Source organism: Sorex araneus, chromosome 1, assembly GCF_027595985.1.
Source record: "Sorex araneus isolate mSorAra2 chromosome 1, mSorAra2.pri, whole genome shotgun sequence".
In the NCBI taxonomy this organism is placed as follows: Eukaryota; Metazoa; Chordata; class Mammalia; order Eulipotyphla; family Soricidae; genus Sorex; species Sorex araneus.
In genome coordinates, this window is record NC_073302.1 from 212,290,837 (window position 1) to 212,308,688 (window position 17,852).

General features: G+C 36.4%; 1 protein-coding gene across 5 annotated transcripts in view; it reads left to right on the plus strand.

The window, feature by feature from the left end:
- GTDC1 (glycosyltransferase like domain containing 1) overlaps positions 1-17,852 on the plus strand; it is a 427,297-nt gene that overhangs the window by 394,517 nt on the left and 14,928 nt on the right. For all 5 annotated transcript variants that reach the window (XM_055145858.1, XM_055145876.1, XM_055145886.1 and 2 more), the window contains exon 7: positions 8,555-8,664. In XM_055145858.1, the coding sequence (XP_055001833.1) occupies positions 8,555-8,664 (110 nt within the window). The remainder of the gene's footprint in view (positions 1-8,554; positions 8,665-17,852) is intronic.

Consider the following 17,852-nt stretch of genomic DNA (forward strand, 5'->3'; position numbering starts at 1 on the left):
TGGGTTTGATACCTGCCCCAACCCCCAAAATATTATTGATTCTGAAATCTGCCAGGCTTATTCCTTCACCAGGCTTCTAACCCAGGAGATATAGTCCATAGCTCTGGGAATGCTGAGTTCTCCACTTTTCTCCATCATTCCTTCATGTTTCTTGAACTAGAAGGTGGCAGAGACAGCACAGGGTATATGCCTCCATACTTATGACATTTTTATATGCCCTAAGCCCTTAACCTTTCTACAAAGGTTTTGATGTCTGCCAGGATTGCCCTTTTGTTGGTGAGGACTGGGGACCTTTTCTTCCCTATTGCCATGAACTTAAAATGGGATAGTTTCTTGCCTCTGTTGAGGATGGAGGAGTGACCAAATAGTTTGGTTACAATTCTTTAATTGTTATCATACCACAATCCAAAAAATAAAGAGGATCAGAGATTGTTGTATACCAGGAGAGTGTCAGGTATTTTTTCATTTCTAACAGCAAATGTATTAAATATAAGTATTACATTAATATTTCTTTTTTATTCACTCACCATAAGATAAAGCATTACAGAATTGCTCATGATTGCATTTCAGTCATACAGTGTTCCAACACCCATCCCTTCACCAGAATAATTTTCCAATACCAGTGTCCCGAGTTTCTCTCCACCCCTTTAAGGCACCCCCCACCCAGCCTGTCTTTCTGGCAGGCACCGCTCTTCTCTTAGCATCTGGATCACAAACCATAATGTGATCAAATGAGAGAGAGAAAGAGAAAGAAACAGTATAATTTTTATTCTGTCTTAAAAAGCCTCTCCTTTCTAACTGAACTTTTTGCTCGCTCTCTCTAAAAGCATAAATTCAAGGATATCAATTCAAGGATAGAGTAGATTTTGAACCATATTTAGAGAAAACCACAGTGGATAGTCTTATTCTAGATCAGCCATATATACATGATGGTCTTTAGGTTTAGTAGAACTAAGGAAGAAGCATTGATCCTATGGAATTAAGGAAAAGAGAAGGGGGTCAAGGAGCTGGAGGGAAGGAGAAATAGAGAGATTGAGAAACTGGTAGCTAAAAGAGACTAATGAAATAGTTATATTTGTTTGTTATTTAGTGGACTTGAGCAATAGGACAGGGGGTAGGGCGTTTGCCTTGCATGCAGACAACCCGGGTTCGATTCCTCCTCTCAGAGAGCCTGGCAAACTACCGAGAATATCACGCCTGCACCACAGAGCCTGGCAAGCTCCCCATGGCATATTCAATATGCCAAAACTAGTAACAACAAGTCTCACAATGGAGACGTTACTGGTGCTCACTTGAGCAAATCGATGAACAACAGGATGACAGTGCTGCAGTTATTTGGTAATTGTTTTGGGATCATACCTTGTGTTGCTTAAGGGCTGCAGTCAGTTCAGTACTCAGGGATTATACTTGGTGGTGCATAAGGGATTATGTGGTATCAGGGATCAAACCCACTCCTCCCTAGGCAAAGTATGTGCTCCAACCTGTTGAGCTTTCTCCTTGACTTATAAATTCTACTTGAAGCTCTATTTAATAAGTAGAAGCAGCACATGCAGAGAAACCAAAATTACTCCATGATATATATTTCAGGGACATGGAGGAATTGAAGAGTTACATAACTAAGAGGGACAGTAGAAAAGTAAATTACCATAATAACCATCATAGTTAGTTATTAGAAGGTTTAAGTCCTTGAATAAGGAACACATCATTGAATTTGAAAGCAGTGTGATATTTCATAGTGAGGAAGAAAAGATGGAGAGTACAGTATGAGACACATAAAGAAATTGGAAGCCCTGGTGTTAAAGTGATCTTACTGTCATCTTTCACCCAAGACTTTTGACTTCACGTAACAAGAATCTAAAGAGTGTCAATTGTTCTTGTGGACTGAAAGTGCCAACTCTCTTTTTCCTGTTACTTCTGAAAGTAAGAAAAACTTTTTAGAGTCAAAGACTATGTCAAAGAAGGCATGTGAATTGTAAGTGATAGGACATAATTTCTTTGGCAGATCTCTTCTGTGTGAATATAGGTGAAAGAATAATTACATTTATTGTATGACCTCTGCTTGATCTCTGCTGAGGTCATGACCTCTGCTTGAGAAGCTTAAGGAATTTTATGATCAAGTGCCTAGGATGAAGTACTCAACCCATCAGGAACTCTGTGAACATAGTTCATTGTTCTCACCTTTCTTTATTCAACATTTATTTTTATGAAGCTAATTTTGTGTCACTGAAAACATATTAGCCATTATGGACCACACTATGATGTGATTAGGAAAACCTTTTCCCAGGTATTAGTAGCTTAAACACAACAAAGTCTTGAATGTCTTACTCAAGTCTGTTGCGTGTCTATGTGATTTTTACAGTTTAACTCTCGTCCATGTGGCAATTGCTTTAGTGTTTTAACCTTTCCGTCATACCATAACACATATATAAAGATCACTGAAGCAGAGAAAGTGCTGACTAAAAGTGTTACACCCAGTTGCTTCTCCCTAGAAATGACACATACCAGTCAACTTGCCGTCTTTGAAGAACGGGTCCTGTGCCTCCTCTACTGAAAGGATATCGACATGGGGTTTCCCTAAGCCTCCAAGGAGCGCAGAATGAAATAAATGAAATAGTGATGAGTGCAAGTGATATTTCCCATTGATTACAAAGCTGAGGGTCCTTAACCATGGACAGCATAGAAATAATTTATCATACCTCTTGGAGCTATCAGTCGAAAGTGACAGACTGTCAGGAAAGCTCAAGTATCAGTTGAGAGACAGGTTTCTGGCCAGACAAGGCAAGGAACTTGATCAATAAGATTGTGTTCAATATGTGTAAAGTTATGTGGGAAAATAAGAAAGGATAACAGTTTAGGATAGTGACAAGTATGGAGAACTTAGCAATTCTCAATAAACATTTACTGAGTGAATGTTAAGTGAGGAATAGGAAGAAATTCAGCTCTAAAAAAATCAATGGAAAAAGCAACAGAGAGAGAACAGATATAGGAAGAAAAAAAACACATGGAAACAGTTTATGCTTTTAAAATGTTCTGAATAATATTTGGGAATAAAAGCTGTTCCTACTATATCTGCTGCTTCCAGTGTGCCTGAAATATTTCCACGCTGGTCTCTTCTGCCATAGTTGGGCTGCAGAGGAATGAGTCCCCAGCCAGATTGTTTCATTCTTACCTAGTCAAGAGTGTGGCGATTGTTGGGAAGCTTGGATTTGACTCATCTTCTATAATATTTTGTGATAAATCAAGTTTTCTTGATTGGTAGCTGTCAAATGTAGAGGGACTACTGGAAATAAGTAAGTATACTGCTATAAATAATAAAAATGTTAAGAGCTAGGCAAAACTCTGGCTTCAGTTTATGCAGAATGTTTGAGGGGTGGCTTCATTAAAACAGTTTTCAATATTTATATGATGAACATAGGAAATAAATATAATGCACTCCTAGGTAAACCCTCTTAATATTGGTATAGTTCATCCCAAATATTTTTTTAAGTCCACACATTATCTGTTTGTTTTAGAAAAACAGACCTTGATATATATACTGTTCTTTCACCTTTTTTACTTAATAGTGTCTCAGATATTTTTCAATGTCATAAAATATAAGGTTATTTTTTTCCTTTTGGATTTTGGACCACACCTGATGGTGCTCAGGTCTTACTTCTGGCCCTGCCCTCAGGAGTCACTTCTGGCAGCGTTTAGGGGACCATCTGGAATCATGTGAATCAGCTGGTTGCTAAGCAAACACCCTAACCCACTACGCATCTCCTTTAGCCCTATGAAATGTCATTATTTCAAATTACTATGTACTATTACATTATATGTTTGAGTCAGATATACGTGTCATTTTCTTGTTTACAGTCTTGATATTATTAACAATGCCATTTGAAAAACTGTAATTGAATTTCTGTGTTCCTTTTAATTGTTTAATAAGGTCACTTTTCTAAAATGGAGTTACTATAGGAAAGTTATATACATTTGTAAGGCTTGTTATGTCCTCCAAAATATTGTTTTTATTAACATTCCTACGAGCAATAGATGAGAGGAGCAGTCTTAAGATCCGATAAGTCTACAAGTGTGGTCGCAGAATACTGAGCATATTATTAAGTGTGGGTTTTAATCTTGACAGCTGTTGGCAGAAAGAAAGGCACTCAATACATTGTTTTTAAATCCCCCAATCTATATAGTGCTTTATGCTAAAATCACGAATATGAGAGCTTTACATTAGACTTCTCAGAAAAGAATTTAAGATAGATTAACATATTCCTCTAAATAGATTTATTAATGCCATGTGTGCTGAGACAAGACCCATGAATAGATGACCCATTGCATATCTGGAGTGAGTTTCTTATTCGTCAAAATACACTGGGCTCTATCTACCACTGAATATTATCCTTGTCTTGATATATGACTATGACTAAATATTGGTGCATGTCTTTAATGATTGAATGTTAGATAATTTTCTAATTTAAAAAAACAAGAGAAATTTGACTAAGTTGGCTATGTAAAGTTTGAAATACAAAGATGAAATGATCGCATGTGTACTTGAGTTGTGTATGTGTACTTTTAGTTTAGGTATTACTTCATATACCATTATATTTTAGCTGTATTGTTTTCACACTCTTTTGCCATTTCTTAGATCAGTTCCAGTCCTCTACTACGTATTCTTTTTTAAAAAATTTTATTTTATTTCTATAAAGTATAGGGAGTTTGCCTTGCATGTGGCCGACCCGGGTTCAATTCTTCCATCCCTCTCAGAGAGCCCAGCAAGCTACCGAGAGTATCCCACCCACACAGCAGAGCCTGGCAATCTACCCATGGCGTATGCCAAAAACAGTACCAACAAGTCTCACAATGGAGACATTACTGGTGCCCGCTCAAGCAAATCCATGAACAATGGACGTCAGTGCTACAGTGCAGTGCTTTATAGTTATTCACAATAAATTTGTTACATTAATTATTCCAGTACCAGTCCCACCACCATTACACCTACCCAACACCTACCCGCCACTATATTTTGATTGTTTCCACCCCAGCCTCCAAACTCTGCCATCAAAGCAGGACCTAAATGATTTATTTTGTATTGCTTATAATAATCTGCTAAAAATGATCAAAAAATTTTTCTTGGAGGAAAGTGTGTGTAGATTGTTGTATTTCACCCTGGAATCATTAAGCCCTTGTATGAAAGATTTCTAACATGCTAAAATTTGAGCCTTATGTGTGTGTGTATATATATATGTGTGTGTGTATGTATATATGTGTATATATATGCACATATATATCTATGTGTATATATGTATATATATATTATTTTTTTCCCTTGAGATGGATTGCCTTCTCTGTGCTACTCTTGTACATCAGTGGTGTAGAGTGTGAGATGTTTCACAGCTGCAAATGGGGCTGCATGCTCCAGGAATAGAGGTTATTTAGTTACTTTTATTTAACTGAATGGTAACTTTGGGGTCTGGAGGCATCTCTGTGGTGTATTCTTCTGTGTTGTTCTCTTCCGAGAGATTTATTTGGGAATCTCTGGATCATGGCTGTTAATGAGCTTTTATGGTTCCTGAGACAGTTCCTGGGCGTGACTGCCAAGGTACTAGAAACACAGAGGGTAGGGGTAGGTCGTCCATTCCAAACTCTGTGCAAACCTAGAAATTTCACTCACAAGTCCCACATACCTCTACCAGGTATTCTTGACATCACAGTATGCAAATTTTCCAAGCAGGCAGCTGGCATGTAATCACCACATTTCATTTGAAATTGAATCTCCGTAGTTGGGGGTGCAAAACTTGTGAAACTGTATATGATAGCACACCGGAAGTCTTTTCTCAGTTTAAAAAGCTCACTTATTTCTGTATCACTGTATCACTGTCATCCCGTTGTTCATCCATTTACTCAAGCGGGCACCAGTAATGTCTCCATTCCTCCCAGCCCTGAGATTTTAGCAGCCTCTCCTTACTCATCTTTCCCAATGATTGGAGGCTCTTTCAGGGTCAGGGGAATGAGACCTATTGTTACTATTTTTGGCATATCGAATACGCCATGGGTAGCTTGCCAGGCTCTGCCATGTGGGAGGTATACTCACAGTAGCTTCCCAGGCTTTCCGAGAAGTGTGTGTGTGTGTGTGTGTGTGTGTGTGTGTGTGTTAGTATCTATGATTTGTTGCCTACTCTCTGAACTCCTTATTTCTACAATCTCTAATAAATACTTATTCTATTGCATTCTCTACTGATCTTTAATATATTGTTTTCAATAACATCCAGTTCTTGAATTGTTGATCATCTCTCCTGAAAATAATTCATAACTCAGGGTTAAACTCCTTCACTTCTATTTTAACGGTGCAAGTGAATGACTGCTAATATTACCCAAAATTGTCATCTGTTGATACTGTCTTCAAGTAATCTAACTTCCCTAAATATTACTCTGTTCAAAGTAGAGTGATGGAATGACAGATATTATGAGAAACCTTATAAAGACTTCAGGATAAAATGCCTCTGGTTTGGAGGGATAATTTTGTGTAAGAAAAATCTCACCTTAATTTCATCTATATGTTCCAGTTGAAACATAAGGAGAGGAGATTCATACAATCCTGTGTGCTCTTATGCAAAGTGACTATTAAGTCTAATAGCTTTTGATCATCAGATTAGGTGACAACTATTTGATATTTTATAAAATATACGGACTATAGTAGGATTTTAATGCACTGATCTTGTACAGAAACATTGAAAATATAGGTTAAAGTTAGCCACTTTGAAAATACATTTTTTATTATTTTAATAATTATAACTTCTGCTCAATTAAACTGCCTCTGAACACCAAACCACATGTACTTTTACTTTAATACAAAACCAAACAAAAGAAAAAAATAGCAGGAATTATTTAGAATAGATATTCACTTGAGGATCCACAGCCAAAATTTTTGGAACTCAAAATGAAAAATTTAGAGAACTGAGTGGCTAGATTTCCCTATAGTGTTACTCCTTCTTTAAGATATATTATGTTATTGTTTCCATTCTTTTCATCAAAGTATTTCCAAGAGAATCAGACTAAAAGAACATATTACAGATTAGGTGGCAGCTCTTTGATTGATATGGTTGAAGATAGCATATGGCGTAGTCTTTACTTTCAAACTGTTTTGTGTCTTTGTTCTTGCCCACAGCAGTAGTATATATGAGTACTATCCAAAAACTTCCCAGTGGTACATGTATAATGCACATCATCTCAAAAAGCGATGAACATTTGCCATTACATTCTTTATTATTTGAGATAAATCAAACAGAGATACAGAGCTTAAAATAAATTGTTACAGAATTCTAATTCTATCTTACCATTTCATAAGCTTTTAAATGCTGTTTTTAAATGTTAATCAGAAGATGCATTTGTTTTAATTCTTGATACTGAAAATATTGACTGAATTGTGAGTTAACACATTTAGGGTTGCAGATGTCATTTTTCATGATATTTCCTGAATGATGTAATTTTCATATTTCTTATAGCAGTTTGATCAATTTACAGATTTATTTTACATAATTAGCTAGTAAATGAGAAATTCAATTGCTGATATATAACTATTTCTCTGCAATATAAAAAATAAGTTTAAATTCTGAATTATAAATAAAAAACAAATATTTTGAAGACATCTGGTCCACATCTGTCTGAAATAAGTTAATTTAAAACAGTGTAATTCAATGCAAGAAATACTGAAATATTCACACCTTAGGTTGTAAAAAATAACTCATTCCATTTTAATGTGAATTTTTGAATTGGTGAATCTTTTTTAATTTGTGTGTCCTTTAACTTTCCATTCTGTCATTACAAAAAAAAAAGACAAGCTCACCAAACAAAAATAATCTATGTTTATAAATCCTTCACTAAATGAAAATGTCTTCATTATTACTATTATTTTATATGCTGACCAAGTTCACCCATATGTTAATACTCAGAAGATTTAGACTCAGGCCTTCTCCCTTTTGATGTATTTATAATTCTCTGTTCAATTATTTAGAATGAGAGATTAGCAAGCATGTCTATAATCTCACTCTCTAAATTGCGCATTCCTTCTGGGTCCAGAGGAGCCCAGTATATGTGAGAGGGAGGTATTCAGACTCATGGAAATGAAATGCATCTTTGGTACGTTCTTAACTTCTATAGGGAATCTTGCTTTAAAGACTGCTCTTCCCTTTTGTTAAAATTCTGGGTTAAGTGGGAAATTACCAGTTTAAGAAAAAAGGAAATGTGTTACACTTTCTAGAGTCTAACTGAAAAATATTAATCTAACTGAAAAATATTTAAAATATGATAGATGTCCCTTTTAATAAAAATCTGTTAGCACCTTAAAACTTCAAGAAATCTGGATTTTGATTCATGACACAGAAATTATATTCGTGAAACTGCTCAGTGTTCATGCTTCAATATTGATTTTTAGGGGAAATTTTTCTCTTGGAATTGAGACAGTCCCCTCCCCAACAATAGACTGCTAAGGGAATTGATACAATGAGAAGTAAAACACTTTCTAATACAGACTCTAAGGTTTCACAGGTTTATTTTGTGTTCTTATTTTCAGGGAGCATGATAAAGATCCTGAGAGATTTTTTAAGGTATTAATGCATCTTAAGGATCTGCAACTCAACTTCCACGTTTCTGTTCTTGGAGAAACCTTCTCAGATGTCCCAGGTATGTCTTTGGAATTTTCTAATGTGTGATTTTGCAGAAGACATAAGACTGAAGTATTAATTTCCATGTTTCCCTTTGTTAGAATAATCAAGATGAGCACTGTTAACCAAAAGATTATACGATGGCATTAAAGTGTGATTCAATTAAAAAAATACTTAAGTAAGCATTCTTTGATTTAAGTTGAGAACGTGAAGTCATCTCTTTTATCAAATATAGTTTATACAATGCATCTTGATGTAAATAAAATATATTGCTTAAGGCATCTTAACACTTAAGGAAAGTGGGAATTTGTAATTGGATATACAACCTCTCACCTCTGGGTCACTGGTTTGAATCCTGCTCACATTGGTAATAGCTGAAATACATTACCATCTGTTAGGTGGCCTGTGTAAAATATCCTGGCATCAAACTTGAAATGTGGACCACGATCCTTATCGTACTTGTCATTTGTTCGGTTAAACTTGAAGGGAAAAACACAAAAATCAAAAACTGATCTTCTCACCCTGAATACCATGTAACTTCTGTTCTCCCTGGAAATCCTATGCCTTCTTTTACCTGCCTTTTCACTGGGCACATTCGAGTCAGTTCGATGACTATTCTAACCCTTTTTTGTGAGCATTTAAAAATTCATGTTTGTATACTCCGTGATGCACATTTTAAAAATTCCAGATATGTATGTAGATAACGAAAAAATCAGAAATGATATCTACTACTGGACCACCAAAGGACCACTTCAAATGTACCCCCATTTTGAATGTACTTCCTGATTCTGGTACTATGATAGAAACTAAACCCAGTGCCCTAAGAGCTTCATCTGATATGACTCAACTTCTGTTCTCGGGGGGCTGGAGCGATAATACAGCAGGTAGGGAGTTTGTCTTGCACATGGCCGACCTGGGTTTGATTCCCAGCATCCCATATGGTCTCCCGAGCTCCACCAGGAGTAATTCCTGAGTGCAAAGCCAGGAGTAACCCCTGAGCATCACCAGGTGTTACCCAAAAAGAAAAAAAAAAACCTTCTGCCCTTGGACTGTAAAGACACCACCATTTTTTTTACATTTCCTCTAGGAAAGGCATCAGGCTTTTAAGACCTTTAACCATCATCCTGTTTGTTTCTAGCAGCTCCTTTGATCTTTGCTCCAACTCAGTTTTTTCAATTTGTAGTTATATATTGGTCTCAGATCTTTGACATCATGGGCTTACCTGTGTTTCTAATCATATAATCAATTGTAACTTGTTTGCTCTCATTCTCACATTTGTACATACATGCTAGAATATCAGTAATATAATGACAGGTTTTATGTTTATCTTTTTTTTTAATTTTATTGATTCACTGTGAGATATAGTTACAAGCTTTCATGTCTGAATTACAATCACACAATGATCAAACACCATCCCTCCACCAATGCACATTCCCCACCACCAGTATCCCCAGAATACCCCACCTTTCCCACCCTCCCCCTGCCTCCAATGCAGACAATATTCCCCAGCTGGCTGGCTGTATAGCAGGAAGCAAAAAATCAGCTTACATGCTAAACAGGTGAATTCAGTTTGGTTTGTGCTAACTTTGAGATATTTGTGGATGAATTCTGAAAAGTACCTCTATGAAATCCATAAGCAGAAGCATTCTCAGACAGTTTTCTTCTTGGGTGATTTTAGGCCAGAACTGTAGCACTGTAGCACTGTCATCCTATTCATTGATTTGCTGGAGCAGGCACCAGTAACATCTCCATTGTGAGACTTGTTGTTACTGTTTTTGGCATATTGAATATGCCACGGGTAGCTTTCTAGGCTCTGCCATGAGGGCAAGATACTCTCAGTAGTTTGCCAGGCTCTCCAAGAGGGACACAGAAATCGAACCTGGGCCAGCCACATGCAAGGCAAACACCCTACCCACTGTGCTATCACTCCAGTCCAAGGCCAACACTACAAAAAATATATATATGAATTTGTATATATACATATACATATGTATATATATTCACATGGCACATTTGCACATCGAAGGCACAGTCTCCCCTCCTATGCACTAACACTAAGCAATTAGGAATAGTATGGGGAGTTGGAAGAGGGTGGACTTTAGGGACACGAGTACTGAATGCTCAGTAATTACAGGTCCACAATTATAATCATTTTGACTTCACTTTTATGAATACTTATTGAGTTCTATGCTTGGGGGGTGAGGTTCCACAGAGAGCAAGACTTTGTCTCTACCCTCACAGAATTCCACTTTGGGATATATATGTACGTCTCTATGTAATTAATAGATCTGCGAAGTAGCTAGGGAATATTGGGAAAAAGTAATAGAAAGAGGCATCATAGTTGTATACATGTTTCTGTTACTCAGTTTCAACTGAGATTTCTTTATGGCCTAACTTGGATCTATCTCTGTCATTTCAAACATGAGTTAACTCTTTATGGCTACAGTGTTTCACTTTCCTTGTGGGGCAGTTGATTAATTAGCCTGGATTGTGCCCCTAGAAGGCTTCCAACCAGTTTCTAAAGGGTTACTAGCAGAGAGGCTCCTAAAATCTCAGGGCTAAGACGAATGGAGATGTTACTGGTATCTGCTCGACCAAATCGATGAACAACGGGATGACAGTGATTTAGTGATACAGTGAATAACTCGATGTATCCCAAACGTTGTTCTAACCCATTAACAAATATTAACTCAAGTTTTTGCAGTAGTTCAAAATTATACTCTAAATTTTTTCTGAGTTGGGAAAACTGAGGCGACGTTTAATTGCATAAGGTCAGTCAACTAATTAGGACTCTTAATTACTTTTGAAAGTTCGATTTTATGACTCAACTCTATCTCTAAATCTAAGCATTAATCCCCCCTCCCCATACTATCCAGCACAAAAAGAATCACCATCTCCCTTTGGCCATAGTCTTTTCTGAGTGCTAATTAACTTATCTAAATCCTGTATCATTTCTTGAAACCAATGTGTCTACTGTTATGTGGATATGTGTTTGTTTCTTACCTGGTTATTTTATTATTTATTTAAAATAACCTTTGACAGGTTATTTTATGTAATGGTCATGATCCTTCCAATGGGGTAAGGTATTATTGTCCCATTTTACAGAGAAACCAAGACTCTTAATACATACGTTGATTTGATTAGTCTGTTCTTAAGTATATCAGGTTTTTCTCTGGGATGCAAGCCTAGTTGTGTTGAAAACAAAAAGGATTCGCCACATGACTATCAGTCCATTAATTAATTGCTCTTTTATCCAGCCTCATTCTCCTTCCCTCTCTTAGGATATATTAGCACGTCTCTCAGTGGTGGCATTAGTACCAGTAGGTTTTATTGCCTTTTTTTTTTATGAAGCAAGCAAGTACCATTAATTTTTTTTTAACAAGCAAGAGTTTATTTGGGACTATAGCTAGAGTTGTGAGGGGAAGGATATGTGCATACCTGTATGCATATATATGCATGTATATATGTATGTGTATGTAAAGAAAAGGTCAGATAATTCACACTCAGGTCAGCTGTACTAAGCTACAAGTTCAGTTATTATTGATAAAATAATATTCAAATTGCATGAAGAGTTGATGGAGCAACAACTGGTTGAATTTCAGTCCTGGGCAGTCTGCAGTAGAAAATGTTGAGTGGCACATCTGGGACCCGAGCCCCAGTAGCCTCCTCTCTCTGTTTCATTTTGTTGTTTCAATTGGAACGACAGTTTCTGCATGTGATGTGCTTTTGAAAGGGGCACAATTTCATCCTTCTTGAAAACAGGCACTGCTTGCTATAAGCTCCACCAACACGATGCTCCACCTGCCTGTTGGGCTGCTCCAGTAAGTCTCTTTCAAAAATAATGAAACTGGGGTCAGGGTGATGGTGCAACATTTATATGCATTGTATGAGGCCTACCTGAATTCAGTACCTGGCATCACGTATGCCAGGAGAAAGGAAGGCAGGAAGGAAGGCAGGAAGGAAGGCAGGAAGGAAGGCAGGAAGGCAGGAAGGCAGGAAGGCAGGAAGGCAGGAAGGCAGGAAGGAAGGCAGGAAGGAAGGAAGGAAGGAAGGAAGGAAGGAAGGAAGGAAGGAAGGAAGGAAGGAAGGAAGGAAGGAAGGAAGGAAGGAAGGAAGGAAGGAAGGAAGGAAGGAAGGAAGGAAGGAAGGAGGGAAGGAAGGAAGGCAAGCTGGCTAAAATAGAGTGACTTGATAGACTGTTATTTCCTAGTATGTTTATTATTTTCAAATTCTGTGCTAAATTTATCCTACCTAAAAGTCAATAGAGCTTAAGATCAAGAAATTCTTACTATGAGGGAACGAAGGTAGTGTAGACTCTGTGGCTTTCTAAGTTAATCTCAGTAAATCTCTCTCTAGACTGAGGAAAAAGTAGGAAATTGGAAACGGAAGCAATAATAAAAATAAAAGAAACTCACCTGCTCTAGTCAGGCTTAGTGAGTTAGTGATAAAAATTTTAGCACAATTTTAGCATTGGTCCCTGAGTATAGCGCCAGAAGTAAGCCCTGAGTATGGCTGCATATGGCCCCCAAACAAAAATAAAACAAGTCATAAAACTGCTCTCAGATGAACTTAAAAGACTAGGAACCCCTCAATGCAAATAGAGTTTAGCCTGTTCTAATGACTAAGTCAAATTATTAATCTTTGAGATGTTGGTGTGTGTGTGTGTATTTGTGTGTGTGTGTTTAAAGCAAATGCTTAAAGTGTCAAATCAATGAAATGTGGTTGTGTACTTAATACTTTCCTACAAATGGTAATTTAAACAAAATATTCTTTTCTATGAACAGTTAAAGCCTTCTACAATGCTTCTTTTCCTGTTGTAAATAAGGTGGCAGAGCGAGTTTTAAATTTAGGCATTAGTGAAGCCAAAAAAATTGCAAGAAAAGTCAAAACCTGAAATACAATTTTGGTACCCGGAAGTTTTCTGGTTCACCTTTAATTTGAGGTTAAGAGCAGTATGTGAAAAACTTCTGGTTAGTCTCTAGCATGACAATAAATATTACTATGATCTTGGCATGTTCCTGATCCTTAGCTCTGGAGTCAAATGGTGGATAATTATTTAACATTCCCCTATCCTCCCATCTTCCTTTTCGCTCAACCTTCAGCTGCAATCTCATTTTCAGCAGAGCAGCTACACTAAAGGAAGAAATAAATATTAGAGAGATTCTGAAATACAAATAACTTACAACACAAAATGGAACTGTGTAATTTTTTCTACCAAGGAGATGTAAAAGTACCAGCAGATGTAAAACTATTAAAACATAGATCAATGCTGAATTATAAAATGACTAATATATGAGACAAAATAAGTGTACTGATAAGATTAAATAAACTTATTGTCTCCAGACTATGCTATCTCCTATTCGTTCTTCCTGTATTTTTTTTTTGGTTTTATCACCTTCAACTCAATCTCATAACAGAATTATTTACAGAACTCCCATGGTGATTTGACACCTTATTATGGATACTAAGAGGATCTTGGTTGCTTCTCTGTGAGATCCTACTATGAGTGGAAAATAGATATTTTTATAGTTTCATTTCTTTATGCCATACCCTTGTTTATGTTTTAATATTTTCAAATAATTTCAAATGTACAATATTTTAGGCTGGAGCAATAGCACAGCGGTAGGGTGTTCACCTTTCATGCAACTGACACATGTTTGATTCCTCCGTCCCTCTCGGAGAGCCCAGCAAGCTACCTAGAGCACGGCAAGCTACCCGTGGCATATTGGATATGCCAAACACAGTAACAATGAGTCTCACAATGAGAGACATTACTGATGCCCGCTTGAACAAATCGATGAGCAGCAGGATGACAGTGACAGTGACAGAGTACAATATTTTAACCTAGTTGGTCATCTAATTTTTTAGATAATTATTAACATCCCCAACATATAACTGAGGATATTAACCCTATTTAAAAAAAACATTTAGGAACTCTTTAAGAATTGAGATAGATTCTTGGTAGAGAGTCACCTTCATGTGATTCTTAAAAGTAGGGGTAAATTATTTTTCTAAGAGCATGATTAGAAAAGTCATTGTCCAAAGAATCTGAGATTTAGCTCAAGTCTTTGGTCTCCTAAGTGCACTGATGAAGAAAACAATAAGCATAATGGGTAAAGTGAGGAAAATTCAAATAAATGCATGCTCCTGACAGAAAAGAATGAGCTCTAAAACAACAATATCTTAGATGGTTTATTAATTTAATGACAATTCAGTTAATAGTGAATATTATTGTATATAATTATTCACATTACTCTGTATATCTTTCTGAGATAATTCTAAATTTCATACTAAATAAATGGGCAGAATAGCAAAGAAATCACTTGTAAAGGAGTATCAAGGAAAACATGTCATGTCAGAATGAGAGCATGTGTGAAGCACATCAAGCCACTCTGGTATTATTATATTATATCTGGTATTATTATATTATATTATTATATCTGGTATTATTATATTATATCTGGTATTATATATAACCCATATATATACATATATATGGGTTATACTGAATTCTCCTTATCTGCTCATCCTTCAATGGACATTTATGTTGTTTCCATATCTTAGCTATCATTAAGTCTTGGCATGAACATGGGGAAGTATGGGTCTATTTGAAATAGTGGTGCTTTCTTCCTATATATTTCTAGAAGTGGAATTGCTAGGGCATGGAAAAACTTCCATTTTTGTTTCACTTACACCTCTGTACTGTTTTCCATAGTGTTCATACGTTTACAGTTCCACCAACATAACAGTGCACAGGGCCCTCTCCCTTCTACCCACATCTTCACCAACATTTATAAAGTCTTAGAGGAAATGTGTGTGTGTGTGTGTGTGTGTGTGTGTGTAAGTAGAGAGACAGAAAGAGAAAGAGAACAGCAATTTTAACAGTTGTGAGGTAGTATTCTTTGTGGTTTTGATCTGCATTTCCCTGATGATTAATGATGTTGAACATCTTTTCATATACCTGTTGCTATTTGTATAATTATTTGAAAACTTTTTTTCAGGCCCTTTGCACATTTTTATCTATTGGATTTTTATATTTCTCCCCCTGCTTTTGAGTTGTGTGAGTTCTTCATATATTTTTAATATTAACTCCTTATCAGATATATGGTTTGCAAACATTGCCCCTTTCTTTGCCTTTTGTTGTATCTTCTACTGTGCAGAAGCTTTTTAGTTTGATCTAATTCTGCTTGTTTAATTTTCAGTTTGTTGGCTCTATTTTATGTGCCATATTCCAAAATTTATTACAGAAACCCATGTCAAGGAACTTTCTTCCTCTCTTAGCTTTAAGTGAGAACATTTTAAAGAATGCTTCTTAAATTAAGAAGCACAAAAATAAAATATTGACAAAAGTAGAGAATTTGAAAATAAGTCCATCATATATATATAAATGTGACATATGACAGTACTATATGGTGAACTTAGGATAATAAGTTCATTATTATTTATTCTAGATCAAAATACAATATAGTAAGTGAAAATAATTTATTACCCTCACTAAAGGGCAAGTAAATTAGCTTTTATGAAATTTTAAAAAATACTTCCTATCTAAGGGTGGCCAACTGATGGAAAGCATCTGCATATATGATCATGGCAATGTAAGTTAGTTTTCTGGAGTCATGTAAGTTACTAAGCCCTTTGGCTCTGAGTTAAATTTCAATTTGGAGAATACATTCCGGGAAAAGCATTCCCAAGACTTGCTCTGGTTCTGTTATTTCTTGTCTAGTTCTTACCCTCATCCTGGGACCCTGAATTCTTCTAAGGCTTCCATTTAGTCTCCCTCACTGATAAAGGCTGATATTCAGTCATCCACCTACTAAGCTCAAACTGTAAAGAGAATCACGTGTTATAACAATATTGGGAATGTGTTTTATAGACTTGCTGTGGGATAAAGTATTTCCTTTGAATGAAGTGAGACTTTTCAAAATGCAACCTCATGAATTTCTGTCCTTTTGACCATTTCCTAAATGCATCTTTACACTTACTCGCTACCATGTCTTTCTTATTCATTTACTGCCTCAATCCCTCTTTCTTTCCCCACAAGGGCACATGCAGATTCTTTCTTCACCAGGATAAATCCCAACTCAAAAAAAAAAATGATATGAATCCTGCCTGTTTATACTCTCATGCTTCTTGTTGTACCGATCTGAACACAGTCAACAGAAAGAGAACACCTACCGCCAAGGGGTAGACTTTCTAGCTCCATCCCCTCTAATAAATGGAGAAGACATTTGTAATATGGAAACCAAGACAGATTATGGTATGATATAATGAATACTACTCTGCAATTTATAAGGTTCAGGATCTAGTTCTAGCTCTGTTAATTGATTAAGCCTTATCACTCTATTTAGTGATAAGTGATAAAAAATTTAGTGTAAATTTTTTACAGATTTACTCATTTGTAAAAAAAAAATCATAAAAAAGGTTAAAACTGGAAGGTACTTTGGAGGTTATGTTGTTTCAATCTTTTGACTTTCTTTTTAATTTTTGTTTTGTCTTTTTTATTGGCATACTATTAGTTTATAAGACCGCATATGTTGTAAGGGTACTGTTTCATACTTCTTACAGGTACAGCTTAAGAGTGCCTCTGTCAGGTATCTCGTAATTGTACTGTTTTACACCTCTTCTAGATGTGTCAACTTGTAATTCTCAATACCCAAGTCATTGAGAATTACATTGTGGATCCACTTTTAACATTTGGGGGGCTCTCCAGACTGTTTCATATGGAGACTAGAACAATTTATATTTCCATCAACAGTTCATAAGGATGCCTTTTGCTCTATACAAGATATCAACTTTCAAAGTAGGGTGCACCTTTATCAGAAATTTCACATGTAACATTTTTTGATCATAAGAAGACAGTATTATAATTATGCTTTTTTCAGAGCACATTTTATTTCCTGAAACTCTGCCTTCTCAGTCTTAACTCCCACCCTTAGGCAACTGAGATCCATTGATTTAGACCATAACAATTATTCTACCCATTCTGTCTAGTTTTCCATCTTTTTTTTTTTTTTTTTTTTTGCTTTTTTTTGGGTCACACCTGGCGATGCACAGTGGCCACTCCTGGCTCTGCACTCAGGAATCACCCCTGGCCGTGCTCAGGGGACCACATGGGATGCTGGGATTTGAACCCGGGTCGGCCGCGTGCAAGGCAAACGCCCTACCCGCTGTGCTATCTCTCCAGCCCCTAGTTTTCCATCTTATCAT